General features: G+C 40.0%; 3 protein-coding genes and 2 long non-coding RNA genes across 11 annotated transcripts; 1 reads left to right on the top strand and 4 right to left on the bottom strand.

Annotated features, from left to right (window-relative positions):
- LOC6497304 (sodium/potassium-transporting ATPase subunit beta-1) lies at positions 1-7,688 on the bottom strand. Its single transcript, XM_001962322.4, has 4 exons — positions 7,048-7,688; positions 1,497-1,754; positions 1,175-1,434; positions 1-1,115 (listed from the first exon to the last, which is right to left on the bottom strand). The coding sequence occupies exons 1-4, from the start codon at positions 7,178-7,180 to the stop codon at positions 837-839; spliced, it is 930 nt and encodes a 309-aa protein (XP_001962358.1). The 5' UTR covers positions 7,181-7,688; the 3' UTR covers positions 1-836.
- On the top strand, positions 6,027-25,781 carry LOC123257450. Its single transcript, XR_006507535.1, has 3 exons — positions 6,027-6,439; positions 25,408-25,597; positions 25,662-25,781. It is a non-coding gene; the product is annotated as an uncharacterized LOC123257450 (long non-coding RNA).
- On the bottom strand, positions 10,949-19,731 carry LOC6497303 (sodium/potassium-transporting ATPase subunit beta-2). Of its 7 annotated transcripts, XM_044716604.1 has the most exons (8): positions 19,576-19,731; positions 18,808-19,055; positions 16,947-17,405; positions 12,279-12,419; positions 12,094-12,213; positions 11,740-12,032; positions 11,511-11,679; positions 10,949-11,451 (listed from the first exon to the last, which is right to left on the bottom strand). In XM_044716604.1, exons 3-8 carry the CDS (start codon positions 17,089-17,091, stop codon positions 11,348-11,350), a joined length of 972 nt encoding a protein of 323 aa, XP_044572539.1. In that variant the 5' UTR covers positions 17,092-17,405; positions 18,808-19,055; positions 19,576-19,731; the 3' UTR covers positions 10,949-11,347. The 7 variants fall into 7 exon arrangements, with proteins under 7 accessions (XP_044572539.1, XP_032307723.1, XP_014761626.1 ...); XM_032451832.2 differs by lacking the exon at positions 19,576-19,731 and having other exon boundaries at positions 18,808-19,091; XM_014906140.3 differs by lacking the exons at positions 18,808-19,055; positions 19,576-19,731 and adding an exon at positions 18,399-18,683.
- LOC26513939 lies at positions 20,081-20,808 on the bottom strand. The gene is made up of 2 exons (XR_001408623.3): positions 20,425-20,808; positions 20,081-20,366 (listed from the first exon to the last, which is right to left on the bottom strand). It is a non-coding gene; the product is annotated as an uncharacterized LOC26513939 (long non-coding RNA).
- LOC26515108 (sperm mitochondrial-associated cysteine-rich protein-like) lies at positions 20,900-21,532 on the bottom strand. Its single transcript, XM_032451836.2, has 2 exons — positions 21,227-21,532; positions 20,900-21,169 (listed from the first exon to the last, which is right to left on the bottom strand). The coding sequence occupies exons 1-2, from the start codon at positions 21,420-21,422 to the stop codon at positions 21,159-21,161; spliced, it is 207 nt and encodes a 68-aa protein (XP_032307727.1). The 5' UTR covers positions 21,423-21,532; the 3' UTR covers positions 20,900-21,158.
- Positions 25,782-26,714: the final 933 nt, after the last annotated feature.

Here is a 26,714-nt window from a genome sequence, read left to right as displayed (position 1 = left end):
TGCGACAAAACTAGTTACTCATTTATTTATTCAATCACTAAAGCAACAGAAAAGAAATAATTGGCTCATATTCATGTTACTCGCTAGTGTTACTCAAAAATTTTACAATTATTGATAAATATATTATATTTATTCTTCATTTTAATCAATGATATTAGGTTTCACTGTAGTTTTCTGCTAAAACAATTGCACTAAATTAAAGGCTCTCGATATTTTTCCAGATAGAAAAATTATAATAGTAAGACGTTTTATAAAATAAACTTGCAGGATGTTCCCGTTTTTGTATATGATTAACATTTAAGATTTATTTATTTAGTTCTTTGTACAAATCGAACGATCCTAGGAAGTGTGGAGAACACAAGGAATTTCGTGCATGATGTTTATACAAACATTAATAAATACAAACTAAATTCAACTGACAGAAACTAATGATCGTAATTACAAGGCGGTTTAATCAAATAAGATAAATATTAAAAATAACAACTTATAGCAGTAGACAAGCCAAAAGCTATAACAACAGTTGCAGGTGGACGATTTAAACTTTGATTTAATGATTTCATTTGTTTTTTTTTTTCAATTTTTTTTTCATTTGTAATGGGCCAGAATTTTGGATTCAATTGACGCTCGGATAATCCCTCTTTCATATAAATATATACAATACTCTTGAAAACCTAAAGATACTAGCTCCATATATCTCTTTATATGCAAATACGTGTATTTTTATCGCTGCTAGTTAGATGGTAGTTGGTCTGCGATGAGGCTGCCATATCCTCGTCTAGCATATGGCTAGTATTTGTTGTGGCGATCACAAAGATTCCGACACGATTTCCAGGGACTTAGTCCACCAGAAGCTGGAAGGTCACCGAACCCATACGGTCGCGAGCACTGCCGCTGTAGATGATGTTCTTGGCCCAAGCCCGGCACTCGATGTCCAGCATTTGACCCTTGGGCGGGGAGATGAACTGCACGGCGACCAAGGGACTCAGGTAGCCTTGCTGGTTCAGGAACGGGTAGTAGTAGCTGGGGAATCCATGACTGGGATAGTAATTTATGTTCTCGAAGTTCTCCTTGTCCTTGCTCAAGTGCCCATTGCAGCTCACCCAGATTTGCTTAAGCTAAAAAAAGAAAATTTTTAAATAAAATAACTGGAAAACAGACTAGATCGATGACTTGCCTGCTCAGGACTCTTGTCTTTCATGTAGTACTTCAGAGTCTCGGGCATGTCCTTTTCCGCTTCGTCGTACACCTCCGGCTCCCAGCCAAAGATCTTGTTCAGCTTCAGGAATATGCATGGCTGGTTGGACTTGTAACCGTAGCTATTGGCCTTGGAGCAACCGCCGAATGAATCGATGTTCACAACGCACACATCGCTGGGATCTTTCTGCTGTCCGAAATTGCAGTGCTTCATGTCCCGGCCCTCAGTGTGGTTGTACTCTAATAAGGGATTGTGATTAAAAAGAGTCCTTATTTTCCGAGAAATATAAGTCCCAGCTTACCCCGGAGGAAGTCATCAATCAGCTCGATCCAGTAGTCGCTCTCGGCTGGCTTCTTGCTGTCAAACTCAATGACAGAGCCTCGTTCGGTCTGCTCGCTCAGGGGACGGAATCCCAGTCCTGGATTGGTGCCTATCAGCGACTCGTGAAGCTTCCACTTGGGCTCAGTGTCGCTGATGGTGGACAGGAGTCCTTGCATGCAAATGGTGAACAGGGCCGCCAGGACGATGTAGAAAATGGTGTAGAACAACAAGAGTTGACCTGTTGGAGGAGGAATGGGAGATAATTAATGTCTATGATACGATTGATTGTTTGGAAAGCTGGAAAGCTGGATAATGGGGGAACTAGGAATGGGGCCAGGGCTTATGCAATGCAATTGGACATGCAGATAATCGAACGCTTACGCCGGACTGCAGTAAATAAGACAAAAAAACGACAAACAGAGTAAACAATCGGAGACCGGACCGGCGTTTGTCAGTATTTCAATGTCATTACCATTCAGACGACTCAGCTAGAATCGTCGGACGGACATCGGACATGGATGCCTTGTGGACTATCGACTGTTTATCACTTTCGCTGCGGTCACTAGACACCGAGCATCGGTACGAGTCCGGACCCGGACTTGGCCAAGCCCCTCCAGTACACACAGTACCCACAGTAATTGCATAAGTAAGGCGGCCACACCGACAAACCGAAACCGAAATTGACAGCACACCCTAGAAAAGCAAACGAATTAACGACTGGCCATCGGAGCTCGAATTCCCAAACAAATTAATCGAATGAATGAATATCGAATACAATGGAGGCTATCAGGGTACAGTTGGTGACAAAGGCAAGAGGAAATGGATCGACACGATATTAAAATGATCTGTTAGATCATCCAGGGAAATTAAGTATTTGAAATTAATTAGAAAAGTAAATGTGGTTTTGGGAATTGGAATTCAGAATGTACTTTTCAATCAATCATCACATGAATGTCCATGTCCATCAATAAAATATTTAGACTCCGTCAGTATCAGTCGAAAATCGATGACCATTGCAGTTGCCTGATAAAGGCCTTTCATATTTAAGTTTTCAATTGCGCATGAAAGTTTCAAAAGCCGGCCGGGCCTTGTTGCTAACTTGAAATTGAAAATAATTGTGCCCAAGTACAAGGAGACAAGTTTGGCAATGACCAGAGCACCAGCGCCAGGGACAGTCATAAGCACAGGCGGTATGACGCCAGTCAGCCTGACAGTTGTCCGTCGAACCACCCGAAGAACCAACCACCTAGTCACCCAATTACCACCACCACCAAACCCGGCAAGGTGGGAGAAAGCGACGGACGGCCTGTGGCGCTAACAGCGCTGGTAACCAATATCCGATGTATAATGAATTCTGCCCTACATGCTTACGATTACATGACGGGCAGAGAGTCCCTAAACATTCTTATGTCTTCGCTGAGCAAGGCATTTTCAATAGCCTGTCGAGTTCCTCCTCCTGAAATCGATAAGTCTACTCTCCACTCCAGCGAGCCACAGCGAGTAAATAATTCTTGTGGACAGAAACTTGCAATTGACGATTAGTGACATGTCCCTCGAACTGAGTCAGTTGTAAACAGACTGGAATCATGAATATATTCATCGCATTTGTTGGCACTTGTTGTAGGAAAGATGGAATATAGATGACCCATGGGGCTATGGCATTACTTATTCATAAACTATTTGCTGCCAGAACTCTTTATGATAAAAACTCTTTTTTAAAAATGAATAAAAATGCTTTTAATTATTCATATTTTTGACACATTTCTGTTATTTTTGCCTTGAAATATAAATACCCATCAAATAAACTTGAAATAGACAAGGCACAGAGGTCAGATGAGAGAAATCTGTGGCAAGAAAGAACATTTCTTCTCCTACTTCTTCCTCTGATTTACTTACTACTTATATAAAAGTCAAATAAGATGTCGGACGGGATGTATCAAGTTTATGCATAACAGTAACCGCTACTCAAGGCGGAAACTTTTTATATATGCCACACCCCCATGCCTGGTCAATTGTGCAACCAGTTGGAGCAACTAGGGTGGTGCAACTGACCAAGTTTGAATAATAACACTTGACATTCGTGAAGGCTTTCCTTGGCTTATCCTTATCCCGTATCCCGTAGCCCTTATCCTTGCCTGTTTGTGGAACTGCTGGTGCGGTAAACAAACTTTAAGGGCCCGTGACCCATATAAAAAGAACTGGCCGCTCCCAGAGACCCAACCCCCAGCAAGAACCACTGGTAATGCTAGTAGCTTTGCATGACCAACGATTGATAGACCAGCTAGATGTGGCCATGTGGCGCTTGTCGTCATCCGAGTGGACCCACCAAGGCCGCCCAGCCAGTTAATAATTTAGTTACGTGCTGGACGCACATATGGCCAGGATTCAGGATACTTTTTCGCGGCTTCCGGCGCACGGCCACCAAAAACGCCTCTGCAAGTGGCTTCTTTAACACGTTTGACCGTAAACCGCGTTGTGGTGGGAAATCTGATAAGGACTTGCACATGTGCAGCCAGGACTCATTTGGTTAATGAAGGGACAGCGGGATTAATGGTATTTTGATTAGTGCAGAAGTTCCCTTAAAAAATAGATTAAAATATATGATTATTAAAAAAAGAAATGAGTTTTTTGAGGGGGTCTTGTTAATGATTTATTATTTATTAGTTCCGGAACTCTCTTTTTTCTTCAGAAGAAGCAACAACTATGACGCCATTGGCGAAAAAACAAAACAAGAAGAAGGATGCAACTTGTTGGTCATCATTATATCTATTATATCCTTGCCCCCCTCCAGCCTCTGATTCAGTGGGTCACGTCACTTCCCCAACCTCCGCTCCCAATAAGCCATCCCGAATGAGAACGTCGTCCGTCTCTGTGGCGCCGTTTTGTTTGTTGGGGCACACCGCACCCTTTGTCCATGCGTCACCATCACAGACACTACACACACACGTATAGACAGGATCCTTCCTCCTTCCTTTAACTGTATGCTTAGAGCCTATATAGCATACTTTGCGGCATTTTAAGTGAATTAATTTCATGTGCCAACGGGAGACGGAGATGGTGGAGCCCTGCCCTTGGCAAATATTAAAAACGTTTACTTTGCTGATTATTTTTGGCCGAAATAGGTAGGGAATGGGATATAAAGTACCTGTGGAGACTCTCCCCAAATATGCAACATAATTGGAAGCTAATTGAAAAGAGCCAACTGTTTAGGATTGGCTTTAATAGAAATCTTAAGGTCTGAAGGCATTAATCGATAATAGCTTTTAGCTAAAATAGGTATTAATTGAAACTTTTAGAAGCTAAAATATATAAGAAAAATAAAAATACCTAAGTAAAGTATTTTTTATCTTTTATTTTTCAGGTCTAACTACTTAAACTACCTCTTAATAACCTGAAATATTATTAAAAAAATGCAAAACCTTTCGAGAATCAAAGTAAATGAATGTCAGTCTAGGTAAAACTTAATTAAGTTGTGTGCATTTTATCACCGACTTTCCCGCTATCGTGACAATTAGTTAGCAGAACGTCAATATATGTCGACAGTGGGACAGTGGTACAGGGGGTGTGGCAGAGGCGGGCGATTAATGGGAAATGAGATGTAACCGGCAGAATGCGGTTGTAACCAGTTTCTGGTTGATTTACGTACTGGAGGGGCCAGCGGCAGTGCCAGTGGCAGTGCCTTCATTGCCGGTTTTTGCTGTTTCCGATGTCATTGCGGTTGCACTGATACGATCGGAAAACAGAATTAACCTAATCAAGCTTAGAGCTTAAATGATTAAATTAATATAACATTTTAGTACTTTTTATTCCAGTTTATCTATAGAAATGGGTATAATTCTGGTGTACTCCAGTTTGTATGTAAATCCTCTGTAGAAAACACACAAATGTGTAACAAAGAAAAAGTATTTCCAAAACAGAAATTAACAAAAAACCCGCTGAACCGGTTCGACTAGAAGGTTCATCGCCGCGTAAAAAATAAAAACAACAACCCGAACAAAATTAAACAAGTTCTCATTGCGTTAATTAATAAAAAAAAAGTATGATAGACCGTGTAATGTTTTTTGGAGAGATTAAGGTTAGCCGGTTACTTAATAATATATAGTTTTTTTTTACTTTAAACTATGATTCAAGATAATCGATTTGGCTTGACAGTTCTCCCCTGAGTTCTGGGTATTAAGGTCCTCCCTGAACTGCACCCACCACCAGGATTTAATGATACACATTAGAACACAAAGCTAAACAGGACATTTGTACCTACATTCTCCATATATCTACCTCATAAAGCTAAAATATATATACAAAATAATGTATATAACGTGTAGCAGTTGTGTCAGCAGAAAGTCAAGCTCTTTGGTCTATAAATTAGCATAGAATCCGATTAGAGCTCAGGAAAGCAAAGTTTCGTATTAATTTGGCAAACAAATTACACATCAATTTGAGCCTTTCGATAAATCCCAAGCGAACTTGGCCAAGTTAATTAAAATAAACAATTGACGTCAAGGGGACGTCAAGGGAGCTTTTCAGCGATAAGGGGATTCAAAACATAGGTGGAAGTGTTCACTTACGCTCTATATATTGAGAGGTATGTAAGATTCTAGTATTTCAGCAATACACTTTACGATCGACACAGCTCCCCTCAGAAATATCGGAGCGTGAAGAGTCTGTTCTCTCCGCATTCCCCATTCAAAGCCTTGGATTTGTTTACAGAACTTGTTAAAGAAGGCAAATATTATAGGCTATAAAAAGTACTCTCCTCATTTTGCATCACACGTAGTCTGGGCCACCAATCCCCCAATACCGGACGTGGTTCCGTGTCCATTTTCAAAAAGCAATACTTTTTCATTATCGTCGAATTATTCAAAGTATTTATGTATATAGCTAGGTATATAGCACTGCTATGTGTGCTATTCAAAAATGAGATTGGTAAGCAAATTGAAACGAAAAAAAAATTAAACACAAAAATAAACCAAGGGGTGTAATGGTGAGATGATGAGCCAAGCGTAAAACATTTATTTCAACCAATTAGTATTAGTAATTTGAAATGCCCTAACTTTTTATGGGGATTATTTAAATATAATTTTTAATAATGCCAATAAAAAAGGAACATTCATCATGCTTTTATCTTGACAAGAACAATCTACGGTTTTGGAGGTTGTCTAAAAATTTTAGTCTGGAGAATAGCACCCAGCATCCAACCACTTCCTCGCGCCTCCCACTAAATGACTCGCCAAATCGACTGATAAGCGGTATTTACAAACAGAGATACCCCGCTCCCAGGGATGTCATAACCAAATGACCGACATGTGTGCATTTTATACCAAACAAACAGTACCCAAGCATTTTTGTTTCTATGTACAAAGCGAGAACAAAGAGTATATGGGCTTTACGAAATGGACCTTGGAAGCACTTGATTTTGGAGAGATTTGCAAGACAAGTCTGAGAAGGGAGTTCATAAAACTCATTCTTGAAAATATATTCTTTATTTCAGAGTCATTTTTTTAAATACACACATACTCCTATTTAGGACTTACCCCAATTCTTTCCGGTTCTACCAAAAAACGTTCCATCCTGGGGACTATAGATCATTTCCGAAAAGGTTTGCTTTTTAGCTGGTTGCGGGAATTCAAATTCGCCTTTGGCGCCTTTTCCGTTATTCTTCGACATTTTCACGTTCTCCGCTTGCACTGGTTTACGGTTTTAGGTTTTTGAGAAATTGCTTATTTCGAAAATTTGTTGGTTTTTGTATTTTCCACCGATGACGTGGACGGTGTGAAGGCTACAGAAACTGATTTATGTATATCTACTTTACGACGAGGAATATATAGTATGATTCAGCAGTCTGGGGGCTAAAATTCTCTTTTTGATTTTGCACACGCAGCACTCTTAAATGTGTGGTATTTGGCTTTTGAAAAATGTTTAATTACGCAACTGTGTGTTTGGCCAAAAAATTGAATGTTTTTTTCAAAAGCGAATTGGGAAAGGTTTCAGACCGCGAAAAACCTTCGCACAATCATACACACACACACCGCAGGGAGATACGGGAAAGTCGTTGGGGAGCTCTCGAGTGGTTTTCGAACTGCGAGCTGCGAACTGCAAGATGCGTACTGCGTGTTGCGCGCTCACCGACCCACGATTCACAAATGATCACGTCAAAACAACGCCGTACTAAGAGGCCCCCGGTCTTTGCCACTCAACACGCACACTACCATGCGACTCGCTCCCGCTCCCAGTGGGGCTTTTCCTTTCTCGCACACCCTCGTCCAACAAAAGCTCCAAGATAAGAGTGCGGTTGCACCTGAAGAAAAACCAGAGTAATATCTTTACAGATGACCGTGAAAAAATGCTTTTAAAATATTTTTAATATTACGAATATGGAACGAGCTTCAGGGCAAGGACAATCGACAATCGGGAAATTATAGATAGGAGCTAATGGGTCTAGGAATAGTATTACTTCAAGTATTATTAATATGATTATTAAAAAATATCTTTAATAAATATCTACCAGTCTAGATGTTTGAATTAAAAACCGGTTTCCAATACCAGAGAATAATACGATATTCAATAGTACTTTGAATATGATTGCCAAGATCGTAAAGAATCTATCCCCCAAATCTTAGACCCTAAATCAAGTATTGTTAGAATTTCTTCGCAGTGTACCGTCGACAGCTGTTGAACGTTTTTGACACTTTGCCAAGCAACACGGGAAAAGGCCAAAGCAAAAGCTTCATGACCAGGGGAGTCTTAGGTGGTAGTGGGGCTACTGATGTGTATGTGTGGTTTGGGGCTACCTTACCTGGCACTCTCTACCTCTCTGAGTAGGTTCTCCCTCTAACGCTTATTGCCATGGTAAAGGCGGCTACGCAAATAGAATAAATGATTGAGTGCAGACAGCGGCCAGACGAAACAATACGTTCGAGGGCAGCTGAATGGGGACATTAGAAGTTGGCTAACCAGATTTGGTCCCAAAATGGACCCAACGATCTCAGTACCCGCGGGGCAGTGGGATGCGCCCCTGACGGCTGTTGGCTCATAAATATTAAAATAAAAAGCACAAAGAAAAGTACACTCACACTAATGTGGGAATCATCTTTCTGGCGCTCTCTCACTCCGCCGCTCTGACATGCGCCGAGAGTTGAGTTCATGGGGTTCGTACAGCTCCCACTTTCATTCTCACATGGCCCTCTCCACATGGACACCCTGAACCCCATAGCTCTCATTATGCTCCCCTAATGGCTGCTTTGTTTTGTTTTTCGTGCTCATGCTCACTGAAATTTGTGGATCATTTTCGGAAAATTCCACACGAAAAGCGGGCTAGTTAATGTTGTTGTCACTATCCGGATAAACCTACACAAAGATAATAAAAAATTGTGTAAATTAAAATAAAACTTATCTTTTAAGAATAAAATATTTTTATAGTCTTGTAAAAAAATATAATTTTGTATGAAAAATTAATTTATTTTAAGAAAAGTTATAAAGAATATGAGATATACTTTTTTTGAAGTGGACCTTTGTATGGTACGATGTTTAAAATGATTAATTCCCATAAACGAGCATTTCCTCCCACATTCAGCTTTTCTCCATCCCCAACTCCAACAACTCCATGCCAATTTTCCGATTCTTTCGCTGGTTCTGTTGATTTTGATTACATGGAGGCTTGGATACGGGGGACATGGTCTTACATTTGCATCACTTGCAATCATCATAAGTTGATTAAATTACACTTGACAGCCACTGGCTGCATTATGGGGATATCTCTCTTTTGTAAAGAGCCATTCCTTCACCCCAGTTCGTCGTACTTCAATTATCCTCTTCAATGACACAAAGGTCTTTGAAAAGTAAATAATTAGTAGTGTCAATATGAGAAACGTCTCCCTATAAAAGAAGCTCCCTTGTTCAGATAAAGCCACTGATTTATTTGAACTCCAAATTAAGAAAATGTAATTACACAGCCTACAATGAGTATCTTCGAACTAGTATATCTGGTCAGAACCGATTTTTTCAGCGATTCCAGACATTTGAGATTTATCCAGTTCAGAGTGCTTCCTTATTGGATATATGTTTTGATTTTTCCACTTAGCAGAAGATTTCATGTATTGTTTGTTTTAGGACAAGGCACAGTGGCTATACTAGCAAGTATCAGGAGTTAGATAAATATTTTGTATTATTTATAAGTATTATCTTATCATTTCTGATTTATGTTAAAAGAAATCAACACTATCTCTCTCCAAAGGGTTAGAAATATGAATTCTTTGGCTTGCCTTTTGGAATATCCAACCACTGTGCCATAATGCATCCGTAGTTTGTCATTCAGCTAATTAGCTCTTAATTAGTCGTCGCCGCATTGTAAGCATTTGTCAGATAAAAAACTGCACATGTAGTATAGAGTATCTACTAAATCAGACGATCTACTAATATACGATCATGAAAAACAGTAAATTTTAGGTGGCAACACCCTCACTAGGTCACCAAAACGTATAATATTCGCCCTTTGTATTGTAAAAAAGTAAATTAAACCTGAGAAAACGTGCTGGTGCATCAGATTACCCCGTACTAATTATCACAAGTGGAAGAATAAACCTTTCGCACAAAAATTTAAAAATAAACAATATATAATAAAGCAAACAGAAGTATTTTGTTAATGGGTCCAATGACGCAATTGGCCGACGTATTCTACTTGGCCCGATAAGTTCTCAATAAATAAGAATACAGAAAATATATACTCATGGAAACATATATAGATGGGCATACGCAGAATATCAATCTGGCTTTAAATTTATCAGCCCCATGCCATTGTACTGACCACTGGCAGGTGACGGCAGAGATTTCTGTGATTTCATTTCATTATCGATTCTTCAGAGTGTTTCTTTAAAATGATACTCGTATCTTATCACAGGAGAGACCCAATTACGTTTACGTAAATCCAAAACAAGTTCATATAGCGACAAAATAATGGGAGCCAGCGATGGCCAAGATGAGATAGTCCATCGAGTCCAGATATCATTTAGAAACAAACGTTCTTTCACTTTATAGTTTATTTCGATTATGCAATGCACAATCTTTCCTTAAATTTAATTACAACATTTCAATTTCAGTTTTTCGTTTTATTTTTATTTGAAAATTTGTATGCCTTTTTCATTATTCAAAAATTGGTGGTCATCGATTCAATGTAAAGTTTATACTTTAATGGTAGATATAGACTGAAGCTAACTATGTAAAGATTCTATTTGGTTGACAAAATTGGTCTGTTTTGGTTAGTTAGATAGGAGGTTCAAAATACCATTTTCAACAATTTGATATAAATTTTAATATCTAAGACTTTCGATTATTTTGATGTGGCAGTTTAGATTTGATTGTAAATTTGTGGCATTCGATTTCGAACAAAGCTAAATGAGATTCCTAGCTGCTTATTTTCATTATTTATATTATTTTTAGTTTGATTTCACCAAAAAAATGGTATCTTGGTGCCGAGCTGTATATACTAACGTGAAACTTCATTATAAAGTGCATAAAAATGGATTGTTATTAAAAATGTATATATATTTTAGGCAGTACCTTTACTAATTGTTTTGTTTTTGTCAAATTATTAAATACATCTGAAGATATTACAATCTAAAAAATTTCGAAATCGCGTATTCAAATACATCTCAACATAATAAAATTTAGAAAATTTTCAATTTCGGGTTCACTAAAAATTTGTTAAACGGTGGTGATTTGCATCTCACATAGGATTGTCTTCATATGAAATTTCACATCCTTTTGTTCTGATCCGTGATATTTCTCAGCGGAGATTCTGGTCTACATTATTTTAAAGGTAATTAAAATAATTAGTAATTAATCAATAAGGAGCTCATAATGCACGGAACCGATCCTGTCCTTGCGATCATGAATGATATTACGAGCCCATGCCTTGCATTCCACGTTTATAATGATGCCACCTGAATAGGAGGATAATTTATTTTAATAAAATAATATTGATGATTTAAGGAGCTCTTACGTTTGGGACGCTGGAAATGAACCGCTACCAGTGGGCTCAAGTAGCCCTCGGAATTTTGATACGGATAGAAGTATCCGGGGAAGCCTCTGATGGGCAGGTAATTGATGGCACCAATGTTTTCTTGGTCAGCTGGGTTTTCACCTTCACAAGACACCCAGATAGTGTTTAGCTAGATATTAAATTAATAATTAGACATAGTTTCGGGCATAATTCTTAATTTTGTACTCACCTTAATGGGTTCGGATTTTTCAACCTCGGCAATGTAGGTTTTTAAGCTCGACGGCATGGATTCCGGCAAGTCTCGGGAGTTGTTGTAGTATTCCGGAATCCAGCCATAGATCTTGTTAAGCTTCAAGAAAATGCAGGGTGCGCTCTTGTGGTAGCTGTAGTTGTTTTCCCTGGTGCAGGGTGCCCAGGACTTGATGTCAACATCGCACACCTGACCCTGGGGTGGCGGTTGGTTGTAATCGCAATTGTAGATGTTCTGACCACGTCCAGGAGTCAGTCCAGGTACTTTGTAAACTGTAATGAATGAGTGATTTAGTGCTTGGAATGTCCATCTTAGATCTCAGATCTTACTTACCAGCAAGGAAATCATTCAGAGAATCCGTCCAGTGCTTGTAGTTCTCGTGTTGTGTGCCCTTATACCATATCAGAGTGCTTTCCACGTTATCAAGTGGCGGTAATGGGCGGAAGCCCAAGCCTAAGATTCAAAAAAAAAACTTTTGTTAGAGATTATTCTAATTTTAGAGATTATTCTCAACTTACCGGGGTTTGTGCCGATCAGGGAGCGGTCAAGGGTCCATTTTGGAATGCGAGGATCGAGTGTTTGGAAGAATGCCCACATACAAATGGCCACCAGGGCTGCAAGGACTCCGTAGAAGGCCACATAGAAGATTCCAATCTTGGCTGAGGCAGAAAGCGAGTAGGAAATTTTATTATTAATAAATAATGCGATAAAGAGAATCCCGGGCCGCGACCATCAGCCCTCTAAATGGCGCTGATTGAATTAAGTACTTGTAGCGGGTTGGCGGTCAAAGACGGGTTAACCCGATAATTAATTGACATCCCATTGGGGCAGTGAGAGCAGCCAGAGCTGCCGGAGATGCCCGAGCTGACGAAGCAACCGGCACAATTGGGCTGGCTTCATAAACAAATTGGGCTCGACTCGAGTCGAGCTAATAGCTCTCAAGTTCGGAGTAGACGGCACTCTGACGCCGCCTGAATCATCGGTCAAACATTAATACAAATCTATATACATTTCCGATTCGTGCACTCTTAAACTCAGTTCAAGAGAATCGTCTTTTGGATGTGTTTCGCTCAAGAGCCCATCGAATGCTGATCACTCTTGAGATACTCTCCCGTACAGATACTTGGATGCTTGGGGCATAGCCCTATTGATATAACCTCAACTCAAGACATTGCTTAAAACAATCAAGAGATATCCATAGATAATTTCTCCCGATTGGAATCTTCTTCCCTAAACCTTGAAAAAGTATATCGTATTTGAGGGGCACTCTTCCTCCAATCCCCAAGCATAGTCGCCGACATACATATGTCTGCACCATCAAGCATTCTGCATTCTACGTCTGTGCATTTCCATTTCTGTGTTTATTTTCAATTTTCGCAGCGACCATTTCAGCATAATTGCATTGCACTCTTGGTCTATATATAGACAAGGCCTTGGACTTGCCAAGAAATTTTTAAATGCCAATATTGAGACTTTCCATCAAACCGATTGAAAAAATTACAGCCAAACAGACCAACTATTGGATAGGATTGGATTAGTAATTGGAAACCATATGAGACATGAAGATTAGATGGCATGCCACACTTCCCCACCCCAATTTGTGCTCGTTTCCGAGTATCTTTACAGGCAGTTGTTAATTTTCTTGCCAGCTTTCCATTTGAAGTCCCTTTTTTTTATATTTTTCTGTTTTTTTTTTTATTCGTTCTGAAAGCGAGTGCAACACTTGGCACTTCAAGTGCTCTAATGGGCAAAAGCGCCATGTTATTAGACATTTATTTAACGCGTTGTGACAGATAAATTTTCTAGTCTACAACCCTTAGAATAATAATTTATGACTAGAAAAAAAACCGAAAATAAAATGACAACCACACGGCAATAGACTTACCCCATGATGCACGATCTCTGCCCATAACCGTGCCATCCTCGGCGTTATATAAAAATTTGCTCAAGATGAAGGGCTTGGGCTTGCGTAAGCTGTTCAGATCATCGTCCGTAAAAGACGGAGAAATTGCTTCTCGCTTCGACATGTTAACTTTTGGTTAATGTTAAAAAATATATCCTATCTTCAGGACGAAACAAGATTTGAGATTCGACTCTTCGACACTTGGCCTACTTTAGTGGGCCAAAAAAAAAACACAGATGTACACAAAATATAGCGCGTTCTTTGCCACTTTTTAACACGGTTTCTCACTCAAGAGTCCTTAATGTCCTGTATGCCCTCCCCTCCACTTTCTCACTCTCTCGCCGCCGCTTCTCTATCCGCTCGACCCGTTGTTGCTACCCTTCTCGCCTGGCCGAAAATTTGGCGCCTTTTTGCGGCTCGACTCGGCTCTCCTGACGAGGAAGTCGGGCGAGTCAACTCTGTAGGTGCATCCGTCAGATACTCCAGCCACTACCTGCAACTGGTGAGTGTCGAGCGAAAGAAAAGGGGCGAGTGAGTGAGGCAGGTGAGAGGGCACACTTCTCTGTCCTGTCTGCCACGGCCCGAATCGTGTGGTGCTTTCAATGCTACTTTGGCTTTGGCTTTGACCCGGTATATCGCGGTGTATCGGTTCTTTATTTATACTTTTGCTTCTGCCTGCATTTCCTCTAGTTTTGCACCGAAACCACCACAACAAACTACGCTATGCGCTCACGCACACACCTCAGCCATAACACACACGCAACTGTATCCGTGAGTTGTAAATGTATCTGTATCTCTTAGCTGACGCTGGCTGGTGCTCTTAGCGCTTGGGCCACATACAAACAACCACACCTTATTGTAGAAGCTAGCGTTTCTTCAAGACTGAAGCTAAGAAATACTTTCTTGTATGAATTTGGAATTTTGGTTATGGGTGTGCGTGAGTTTCGGGCGTGAAAAATAGTTGGCCAACGTTTATTCACTTCACTTGGGCGTTTTCTAATCGCTATTAGCGGTTATATGCAGATTGAACTTCACTGAACACCAACCACAAATCGGAGCAGGTCAAGCCTGGCTAGTTAGCTTCTTGTTGGAAGTACGCTCCGTTATAGCCACGGTTTTTCCGTAGCACGTTTGCGCGGCGCTCAAAACGAATTTCGGAATGAAACCAGAATCTAAACTCTGTAGATACATCAGCCAGCCCCAGACTTGGCAGACTTGGCTTGAGTCATTTGGGCTGAGTGGTTTCCATCCAGTGTTTTAAAGCAAAACGTGCTCTCTCCCTTGTTTATGAAGCCACTCTCCGCTCTCGGCCGAACCGAGTTTGTTTTGAGTGTAAACGGCTTTTGGCGGCATTTCAATACCGAGTGGAATTAATATTGGGGCTCGGGGTTTGGGTCTGAGGATGGGCTGGGCATTCTGGACCGAGATTGGGTTGCGCTGTAATTATCGTGGAAACGCTGCTCCCTGCACTCGGTTTAATTAGGCGATTGTTGCACATTTAGTGCGAATTTCCCGAGGCCCTCTTCTACGTCAGAGATCCGTACTAATGGGCACACTGGGAGAAATAAACCTGCATCCGGTGCTCTTAGGCAATCCTTACTGTACCAACAAAAAAACTGGTTTTCAAATGCGGCCACAGGATAATAGGGAAGTAGGCCAAGCTCAGCTGCTACACTCCGTCAACTCCGGGGGGTGGGTTTTGCAGGAGAGTTGTTCTCTCTTCCCAGAAAACTCTGTTCAATAATATGTACATTTGTGCTTAGAGGACTTCCCAACAGACCTAGATGTATTTGCTCCAACTTGGCAAAATTTTATCGATTTTAGAGTTTACTATGAGAACATTTTTTTGTTCAGTGAGCCTAAAAAGGATTTCATTTAAGAATTGCATAGCATATCATAAACAAATGACTAAACATAATATAGTCCTGTCTCAGAACTTACTAGCAGATAATCAACGGTTAGATATGGCTTAGCAATATATAATTCTTTTAATAATACCAACAAATAGACTCTTCACACAGATTTTAAATTTAAATATTTATCTCTTGTTTCTCTATAAATTTAAAATAAAGATTACTTTATTTAAATAAGCCATAGAATCCTAGATTTTGGAGCATATTTGTTAGTTGGAAATCAATTACATAATCTCATTGCCATAAGCAAATTATTTTAAGAGTAATATTTAAAAATTAAACCCCTTTAAAATCTTTACAATTTAATTATTATATTTAAATTAAAATTTTGCACCTTAGTTGAAATAAAATTAAATAGAAATGGGGAAAAAACGAACACCCCTTTTTTTAAATAAAAAACCAATTACAATATAATATTAGTAACTAAAATAAATCAAAAAACTTCCAAATCTTTACTACCTACTAGATACTAATTATGACGTCAGCTTGTTCTAGAAAAAAAGAGTATAAGAATAAATGAAATGAAGCTCTTACAAATAATATTTTCATTAAAAATTGGAAAGAGTTGGCACATGAACAAAACCAGACACAGATTCGTGTGGATAAAAATAAAAACACTGACATTCAATTGCGCGAAAACTATGGCCAGGCGCCAAATTATAATATGAATGGTAATACGTAATGTTTCAGTTGCCCCACAGTCTCGCAATATTTATGGAAGTGTTTTTAAATGTAAAAACTAAATGGGCTTATTCGAAAAATAGCCAACACCACATCCATTTTAGATCTAATATCGTATCGTATTAGCAAATACTTTCACCCCATCCTGAAGCAAAGGTCTGAACCTAAAATTCGAAAAATTCAAAGGTCGATTTCAAAATTTGGTTTCTCTCCGTATGTCGTCATTTCCTGAAAATGAAAAAGTATTCTAAAAAACCGTCCTTGACCACCATAAACTAACGCCCCTAAAATCATTACTATCCTTCAGGAATAGGGGGCGACCTTCCCTGGAAATCAGAGACGGTTCTGGAGACCGTTTTCGGGTACACCACTGACCGATTGCATAATGGCATAATTGAGCAAGTGGCTGCTTTACGAGCACACGGAATCGCAAATTTAGTGGAGGGGCCAGCAAAGCGCGGTCCAATGGACCGCCATTGGACGGGCAATAAAATCAGACTCGGTGGGAGGCCGGTAAATGGATACATCCACCCACATCCACTATAATCTGCATTTGCTGTGAACGCTAATGCGACGACAAAAGATTCGGTTGATTAAGGTCGGGCTTGTGTATTAAGACCTGGATCTGGATGTGGGGACTGGACTGGGCCGAGGCGTTGATGCGTTTACGTAACCGAACCGTGACTTACCCCAGCTTTCGATAGAACGACCGAAGTAGGAGTTATCCTCAGAGTCGTATATCATCTGTTTCAGTGACTTCTTCTTGGGTCTCTCTGGCGGCCTGGCATAGTACTGCTGGAATCCGTCTATACAATCCTCCGTAATGGTCGGCATTCTTCCCTCTCGCCTCGGCAGCTGATGTCTTCGCAGTGCAACGGAGTTCTGGGATCACAGGGAGCAGGATCGATTCTTAATTCCGAACGTTATGAGCTCCAGTTATTATGTCCAGTTCAGGTATGTGTTTATAATCCGATATTTAGGTTGGGGTTGGCGTTGTTTTTTTTTTTGTGGGAAGCCTTCGATGGGACGGTACGTTCTGACACTACAAATTTTTGCGCTGGACGACAAGTTGACACCGCTGTGCGTTGTGCGACACTGATCCGAATGTGTAAAGAAAGCCCAACCAACGCCAGACTGGGGGTGATTGTCTAAAAAAAAAAAACATGAAAAAAAATCATAAAAGATACGCAAGAGTCGGGCTTAATCAAATATTTTGTGCATGTGTGCGGAAATACGCGCTGCTAAAGTGACGCTGCTGTTGCTACATGGCGGTAATACGAAAAACGGGATGACATCCTAAGCATCTTCTGTGCCTCAGTGGTACACTCAGAACGGCTCGAGGCGGCTCGAGGCAGCCCGAGTCGCGGCGCGTGACACAATTTCCATTTAATTGAAGCCTAGATTGCGGGTACTATCATGTAGTGGCTGCCTGACAAATCCAAATCCAAATCCAAGCACACAAAAATTAAGCGTAGCGACGATCATTGCACTAATTGCCAGATGAAATATGGTTTCCCTTGGCACTGATCTCACTTTATTCCGCCTGCCCAGTCCCAGTCTGACGGTCGCTCCTCCAACGTTGCACCTCAGATGGGGGCAAGCGTCGCGCCAAAGCTGATCTAGGTATCCGCATTTCCGCAACAGGTACCCATCCCTTCTTGGAGGTTAGAGGTCACGGCAACCGACTATCATTCACCGTCAATGGATTGCTTCCGGTTGAACGCCCACAGAATCCGGCGACATATTCTGGATAAATTAATTGCTGCCACTCCGGCGTCCGGCGAATGAGTGTGTGTGTGTCGCGATACCAGGTGCACCAGTAGACTAGTAGTTCATAGGCCTTACCCTAGGTGAGAGTCTTTCTCCACTTATTCATTTTGTGACCCCTAAAGCACGCCATCGGAATTAGCACTAGCATAAATATCACCAATATCACGATTATGACCACAAATATGGTAACAAGTGCCGTTTGTTCTACCATTATACAAAAAGAAAAATTCAAAATCGAAACGATGATTCTACGAAGACTGTTTTAGGACTACTAAATTATTTGCCAGATTTCGTGTAAGATTTTGACATGTCAGTAATGACATTAGGAGCACGGGTCACTGCGTTTCGCCTTGGCAACTGGGTGGCATTACCTGCAGTCCTAGTTGCTTCTTAGGCCGGCCCATTGGAGTTCATCCGCCATTCGGCCTCTGATGCGCCGTACTCCGTAACCACCATAGCGGGTGTTGATCCAGGCTCGAGTGCTGGGATTATCGAAGTGCAGGAACACGTAGAAGACAGCCATCATTAAAAAGAACAGTACCAATACCACAACTAGCAGAATTATAAATAACTTTCCCTTCTCCATTTCGAATATACTTGGTACGAGTTACAATTTAAAAATGAAAAAAAACAAAAGGGGTGTGTCGCGCGGCTTTAGAAGTTAGACTGACTGAATATTATAAAGGGCGTGTCTAAATTAGTAATAAATTTGATAGCAATGTCAAAGGATGTATGATCTCAGTAAATTGGGGGGGCCCACCTGCTATAACAAGGACTTACATTACTCCCCTTCTGCTTCAGGGGCGGTGGCATCTTCTTCCGTCGTAATTTCTTCCTCTGTTGTCTCCGGTTCGGCTGTCGTTGTTGTAGTTTTCTTGGCGTAAGGATTATCGATGATGTAAGTAATAAATAATATGTCCAGAATGAGGAGGAACAGAATCAATATAACAGCGATGATGATGATAACTATTTTAGTATCCATCTTGATTCTTCTAAATAGATGGTTTTCCTCCAATAATTAGTGGGGCCTGCGAGAGAGTGGGAGTCAAATGTTTTACAAAGTATTTTGGTGCACAAGAAAATCGAAAAGTGATGTAATAGGATACTACATTAAAATAGTTTATAATTTGAAAAGATTAGGTTACAATATAACCCACGCCTACTAAACATGTGTAAAGAAATGCGGAAATAAAAAATTCAATGATAAAAAAAATGGTTAGCTTACTTGCTGCTACATTAAAAAGCAAAACAAGTTTTTAGTAACAGTTATAATATTTTATTGATTGATTTGAATTTAGCGCCATAACCTATTTTCTGTAGCTTGGCAGCACCTTTTACACTTTTTGAGCGCCATCTAGCGGTGGGTAGCGCAAACTATCAGTGCTGCCAAGAAGGTGCTGCCCAACAATGCCAGTTTGAATGGCTGGTGGGAAAAACCGGATATGATTATTGTTTTTCCATATCGCTAAATATATGTTTAAATCTTTCCGCCATTAGGCTGAGCATTTATTTTAAGCTTTTTTTTTTTATTAACCATTAAAATCTTACCGGCTTGATCTCCTTGGACTTTTTTTCGTAACGGAAATCCCGAAAGAGAATACAAACCACCACGAGACCGATATCAATGAGTAAAAGAATTGCGATTATGACTGCGAAAATAATGATCACTGTTTTAGTCTCCATTCTAAATTTACCGATTCACTTTGAAGACCGTTTCACTTTTGATGAAAAATTTTTACTGTATTGTTTAAGTAACAACTTTATTATTATTCATGACAGAAAACTCATATCAAATATATCAATGATGATATATCTTGAAATATTTTTCTTTATAAATGGCTAAAAATGTTTAGGGAAACTATAAGTATTTTTTTTTGCGTGTTAGCAAAGCCTTAAAGAATTTCTTTCTTGCATTAAATAATTTTTTAACTCTATTAGTAACCTTTAACATTTTTCCAATCTGTTTCTAACCTAGTTATTCCCATAAACAATCTCAATGTTAAAACATATAGTTCCATTGATTTTACAAATAAATGAAACTACTTTTAAAACATATATTTAACGCTTTTTATTACATGTTCACTCAAACTTCCATTTGAATCGCTCGACAATTTAATTTATTTTACCAACACAATATGCACAACACTCTCGGTTATATATCAAATGCTATAGTCGCTATAGTATTTGTTCCATTGGTTTTTTTCACGGTATACCTGTCATAAAAGAGTCCCAGAATTAAACCGCAAGAAGTAATTGCGATGGCCGCTGCTAGAACGCCTATAAGAACCCAAATAGCAAATGTTGAGAGACCCATTGTGGTATGATTCGCCGACCGAGTCCTAAGAGTACAAAGTTACTAATTAATCCTTCATTTCTTTCCATGAATATCAGACTTACCAATAATTCCAATAATTTGAAAACAAAATTCTCTATTTTTTATGTGTTGTTGTGGAGTATTGTAAGATTACAGAGTTTTAATGTTAAGGTATCTTGATGGGAAAAGTGTTGTTTTAAATTTTCAGTAAAGGAATAAGTTTGACTTTAAAAGGTTTATCTAATTTTCTGTAATGCTATAAAAACATGACCTAGTCAATAAATGATGTGTTTGCTTTCTTCCAATTATAAAAATATCCCCATGATACTAAAAGTAACACCATGATAGACAAAGGACATACCATTCTTTGCTTGGCTATTTGTCAAAGAATCAAACTACTTTTGCACGTAATTAGCACGTGATCTTTTTATATTAAATAGAGCAGCTGTAGTACAGAGAATATGGTAGAAGACTACACCCATTTAATCAAACAAATCCAATCAAAAATGTACCTCATGCAATCATTAGCAAGATTCTTCATAAATAATAAAAACCAAATATTTTCTATAATTTATTCGTCAAAAACTTCCAGATATCTAATAACAATTCCATGCCAAGCTGCTTTGATTTTTTAAACTGGATTCCGCCAGTTACTACCTCCTGCTCTTCGTTGTTACCAAATCCTAGCAAAATTCGGATTCAGACTGCTGACTGGTTCAAGCTGAAGGACAATTGCTTGCTCGGGCAACGTATTCACACTATCTCTGCAAGGACATGGCACGGAAGCACTGTGACACCGCTCGACTGCCTGATCCACTTAAAAGCCACCTGGTGATGAGAATAATGAGCACCGATGCTTGGGGCAGGAAACGGATCTCAACTTACATGGATAAGTAACGGGTGTGTTGTAGTAGTTCCAGACACGGGGATCGGGGATCCCGCCCTCGGGCAAAGGTGGGCAGCACATGCCCGGCGCGGGGGAGCATGGAATGGGAGACGGAGCACCGCAGGGCGGACTGTGCGGGCCACAGCAGGGCACGTTATTGCAGGGTCCGCAGCAGGAAGGAGGGCAGCAAGGCATCTTGAAATTTTGTTTTAGAATTTGAAATTTAGAATTTGGAAAGCCGAAACGATTGGTCCGAGAGTTGGAAGTAGAATGAGGATAGCTCGTCCGGACCGGGCCTCGTTCGTTTGAAACGTCAGGTTCGGTTTGATCAGAAACTCATGGCCAACTGTATGCATTTTCTCGGGTCACTAGATTTAAAGTAGCGAAATGAAGGGATAACTTGCGAAATATGTGTGTCTTACAGATTTATGTTCCTAAAATAAGGAGTTCAGTTGGATTTGTACATTCATATACATACGTGCACGTACTTCGGGAATAATTTTTAATATAGGAAGTAAAAGATATCAGAGTTCGAAAGATTGGCTTGGAATGTCACTAAAATAGCGGTTCGGAAAGAATTGGTCGTCCAAAGATGGGCGTATTCCACATCACATCTCTGTCAGTTGGCAGTTTCTAAGAATCTATGAGTAAACCCACACTCCACAGTTTGAATAGGCATATCGGGATCGTGAATTGAACTTTCGGGTTTGACCCAATCGAGCCTCGCACTTTCACACAGCCCAGCATTTCATTTTCTCTATGAAGTCTGAGGGGCTTTGCACCTTTGCAATCTTAGTTTAGAGGCCCCCGTGGCCACACCTCAGCCTCGAAAAAAACAACTATCATATATAGATAGCTTACAATTTTATTGCCTAAATTGGATTCAAAATGTTAAAATTTTTAAATGCCCGGCTACCAGGATTTGGCACCTTCATCCCTCCTCCGGTCGTTTTGACAGAGTGGTCTTCAGATTTCCTGACTTGAACTGGCTCCAATTTGGTTTAAACTGAAGGACATTGCTTGCTCAACATGTCCCATCGATATCAAACTATCTCGGTAAGGACATGGCACGGAAGCATTGACATCGCGCGTCTGAGAGCCACTTAGAAGCCACCTGGGGAAGAGAAGATTAAGCACCGATGAATAGAGCAAGAACCGCATCTACTTACCCGCGCATAGAAAAGGGGATAGGAATGGGAGGTCACAGGAATAAGGTTAATCCGCAAGTTGAACTTCGCTATGGGATCCGCTTATCTGACCCTAGCAACAGCATTTTGGAGGGGTGTTGTAGCAGTGGGCCTTGCAAGGGGCACACCACACGCATGGAGCGTTCTCCTTGTCCACGAGATAGCGCTTGGGGCAGAAGCCTTTAGAGCGGAAAAAAAGTATCAAATCGGGCTGATCTTGTCGTATTTAAATTAAACTGCTGTGACCTGCACAGCCACGTGAAGGCTCCGAACCAAACTCACTGCTCTTTGATCGGACGAAGGGAGGGAACCGGACGGGCGCCAGCCCGAAACGGATCGGAACGACTTAAAAGGATAAGACACACGACCGGCGCGGGGAGCATGGAATGGGAGACGGAGCACCGCAGGGCGGACTGTGCGGGCCACAGCAGGGCACATTATTACAGGGTCCGCAGCAGGCTGGAGCACAGCAAGGGGGGCAGCAAGGCATCTTGAATTTTAGAATTAAAAAATTTAGAATTTGGAAAGCCGAAACGATTGGTCCGAGAGTTGGGAAAGGAATGAGGGTAGCCCGTTCGGTCCGGACCTCATTCGGTTGAAACGTCAGATTCGGTTCGATCAGAAACTCATCGCCTGCTGTATACGTTTCCTAGAGTCACTTGATTTAAAAAAAAAGTGGAATAAAAGCAAGATATGGCCATCGCTGGGGGCCATATAGAGGCTCCATGCGGTTTTCAACATTTTGAAGGGGATCCTCCAGAAAATTTGAGAAAAAATCTAAAAAATATTTTGTTTCTAGATTTTTATGCAGATCAAAAGGGAATCGAAGTACAAATCGTTTAAGGTATTCCGCTCAAGAATCGGATGATTATTGGCCAAGATATGGCCATCGCTGGGGGCAATATAGAGGCTCCATGCGGTTTTCAACATTTTAAAGGGGATCCTCCAGAAAATTTGAGAAAAAATCTAAAAAATATTCTGTTTCTAGATTTTGATGCAGATCGAAAGGGAATCGAAGTACAAATCGTTTAAGGTATTCCGCTCAAGAATCGGATGATTATTGGCCAAGATATGGCCATCGCTGGGGGCAATATAGAGGCTCCATGCGGTTTTCAACATTTTAAAGGGGATCCTCCAGAAAATTTGAGAAAAAATCTAAAAAATATTCTGTTTCTAGATTTTGATGCAGATCGAAAGGGAATCGAAATATAAATCGTTTGAGGTATTCCGCTGAAGAATCGGATGATTATTGGCAAAGATATAGCCATCGCTGGGGGCCATATAGAGGCTCCATGCTGTTTTCAACATTTTGAGGGGATCCTCCAGAAAATTTGAGAAAAAATCTAAAAAATATTCTGTTTCTAGATTTTGATGCAGATCGAAAGGGAATCGAAATATAAATCGTTTGAGGTATTCCGCTGAAGAATCGGATGATTATTGGCAAAGATATAGCCATCGCTGGGGGCTATATAGAGGCTCCATGCGGTTTTCAACATTTTGAAGGGGATCCTCCAGAAAATTTGAGAAAAAATCTAAAAAATATTTTGTTTCTAGATTTTGATGCAGATCGAAAGGGAATCAAAATATAAATCGTTTAAGGTATTCCGCTGAAGAATCGGATGATTATTGGCAAAGATATAGCCATCGCTGGGGGCTATATAGAGGCTCCATGCGGTTTTCAACATTTTGAGGGGGATCCCCCAGAAAATTTGAGAAAAAATCTAAAAAATATTTTGTTTCTAGATTTTGATGCAGATCAAAAGGGAATCGAAGTACAAATCGTTTAAGGTATTCCGCTCAAGAATCGGATGATTATTGGCCAAGATATGGCCATCGCTGGGGGCAATATAGAGGCTCCATGCGGTTTTCAACATTTTAAAGGGGATCCTCCAGAAAATTTGAGAAAAAATCTAAAAAATATTCTGTTTCTAGATTTTGATGCAGATCGAAAGGGAATCGAAATATAAATCGTTTGAGGTATTCCGCTGAAGAATCGGATGATTATTGGCAAAGATATAGCCATCGCTGGGGGCCATATAGAGGCTCCATGCTGTTTTCAACATTTTGAGGGGATCCTCCAGAAAATTTGAGAAAAAATCTAAAAAATATTCTGTTTCTAGATTTTGATGCAGATCGAAAGGGAATCGAAATATAAATCGTTTAAGGTATTCCGCTCAAGAATCGGATGATTATTGGCCAAGATATGGGCCAAGATATCGCTGGGCGCCATATAGAGGCTCCTATTCTTGAGCGGAATACCTTAAACGATTTGTGGATAGATTATCCATAATCTCCATATGTCTGTGTTTAATTAGACTATGGATACATATAAGATTATGGAAGCTGGGGCTTTTAGTAATGTAGACATTTTGTAATGTTTATTTTTGTTTAATTTTTTTTTATCAGCCATATAACTGTACAATATAATCCGAAATATAGTGGCCTGGGTGTATAAGCTTAAGAAGCTTGCCAAACAACTAACTGTTTCTATAATTTGGAAAGGAAACCGTTTTGTTGCCAATTATAAATCTGAAAATATAAACACTTATATTTCCGTTGCCCAGTTTTAAGAGTCCAATGTCGAAGAGTCGATTAGCAATGAAGAGTAACAATTTACCGTTGGTTTGGATATAATAACATAGCTGAAGATCCTATTATTTAGCGAAAATTTAATGAATAAAATTAAAAAAATTTATTTAAAAAATAGCGCCCTCCTCCTCGATTCTCAAAGGTTGCACTTAAGCAAGCCTGAAAATTAAAAAAAAATTATTTTTTTATTCCAAATTTTTTTGTTAATTCCATTTTTTGTTATTGTTCTTGTTTTTGTAATTATTGTTGTTTATTGCAGCTTTTGTAGTTGTTGTTGCTATTGTAAATATTTTATAATTTTTTGTGATATTTATTTTTTTTTTTAACTTTTTTTTTTCCGTCGACCATGTATGGCGTGATCACTCTCGTGATTTCACCAATGCCGTTGGGGATGGCCATCAAAGAGCCCATATACATGTCCAGAGGACTAAGTTTCATGTCGGAGTAGGAGGCACCCAGAAGACACTGCAGATGTAAAAAGAACAACGACAAGGACACGATCACAGACGGCATAGGAGGCGCTCACCATGGAAATGGCCGTACCGAGGGATGCGACGACGGCTAGCTATTGCACGGAAGAGTCAGCAAAAAAGAGTAAGTTATATAAAAGATATCCCAAAAAAACCGTGAAAATTACTTACAAAGATCCTCAACCCAGTGACCCCACGGTAACTCCTCCAAAGAAGCACCTGACCACCACCCAACACCCAGTTTGCCGGAGCCAGGCGGCCAGAGACTCATAAGGACAAAACACGAGTCACGATCAGCCAGACGGAGCTTCGCAGGTAAGAACATTTTTTTAGATTTCTTGTAAAATTTTCTGGAGGGTAGCCCTCCAAATGTTAAAAATGCATGGGAGCGACACTATGAGCTACAAAAATGGCAGATTACAGGCTCCATTTTTTATCAGATTCTTGAGAGGAATACCTTAAACGATTTATATTTCGATTCCCTTTCGATCTGCATCAAAATCTAGAAACAAAATATTTTTTAGATTTTTTCTCAAATTTTCTGGAGGATCCCCTTTAAAATGTTGAAAACCGCATGGAGCCTCTATATTGCCCCCAGCGATGGCCATATCTTGGCCAATAATCATCCGATTCTTGAGCGGAATACCTTAAACGATTTGTACTTCGATTCCCTTTCGATCTGCATCAAAATCTAGAAACAAAATATTTTTTAGATTTTTTCTCAAATTTTCTGCAGGATCCCCTTCAAAATGTTGAAAACCGCATGGAGCCTCTATATAGCCCCAGCGATGGCTATATCTTGGCCAATAATCATCCGATTCTTGAGCGGAATACCTCAAACGATTTATATTTCGATTCCCTTTCGATCTGCATCAAAATCTAGAAACAGAATATTTTTTAGATTTTTTCTCAAATTTTCTGGGGGATCCCCCTCAAAATGTTGAAAACAGCATGGAGCCTCTATATGGCCCCCAGCGATGGCTATATCTTTGCCAATAATCATCCGATTCTTCAGCGGAATACCTTAAACGATTTATATTTTGATTCCCTTTCGATCTGCATCAAAATCTAGAAACAAAATATTTTTTAGATTTTTTCTCAAATTTTCTGGAGGATCCCCTTCAAAATGTTGAAAACCGCATGGAGCCTCTATATAGCCCCCAGCGATGGCTATATCTTTGCCAATAATCATCCGATTCTTCAGCGGAATACCTCAAACGATTTATATTTCGATTCCCTTT

This window comes from Drosophila ananassae, chromosome 3R, assembly GCF_017639315.1.
Source record: "Drosophila ananassae strain 14024-0371.13 chromosome 3R, ASM1763931v2, whole genome shotgun sequence".
Taxonomy (NCBI): domain Eukaryota; kingdom Metazoa; phylum Arthropoda; class Insecta; order Diptera; family Drosophilidae; genus Drosophila; species Drosophila ananassae.
Note: the sequence above shows the minus strand (reverse complement) of the source record. Positions and strands in the feature narration are given on the sequence as shown.

Excerpts from the sequence above, each read along its gene's own strand:
- LOC6497304 (XM_001962322.4), bottom strand. The coding sequence starts at position 7,180 with ATGTCGAAGAATAACGGAAAAGGCGCCAAAGGCGAATTTGAATTCCCG. Across the intron at positions 1,755-7,047 it reads TAGAACCGGAAAGAATTGGG|GTCAACTCTTGTTGTTCTAC; the intron begins GTAAGTCCTAAA and ends CTCCTCCAACAG. Across the intron at positions 1,435-1,496 it reads GATTGATGACTTCCTCCGGG|AGTACAACCACACTGAGGGC; the intron begins GTAAGCTGGGAC and ends ATCCCTTATTAG.
- LOC6497303 (XM_044716604.1), bottom strand. The coding sequence starts at position 17,091 with ATGCCGACCATTACGGAGGATTGTATAGACGGATTCCAGCAGTACTAT. Across the intron at positions 12,420-16,946 it reads TCGTTCTATCGAAAGCTGGG|CCAAGATTGGAATCTTCTAT; the intron begins GTAAGTCACGGT and ends TTTCTGCCTCAG. Across the intron at positions 11,680-11,739 it reads AAAAATCCGAACCCATTAAG|CTAAACACTATCTGGGTGTC; the intron begins GTGAGTACAAAA and ends TTTAATATCTAG.
- LOC26515108 (XM_032451836.2), bottom strand. The coding sequence starts at position 21,422 with ATGCCTTGCTGCCCTCCTTCCTGCTGCGGACCCTGCAATAACGTGCCC.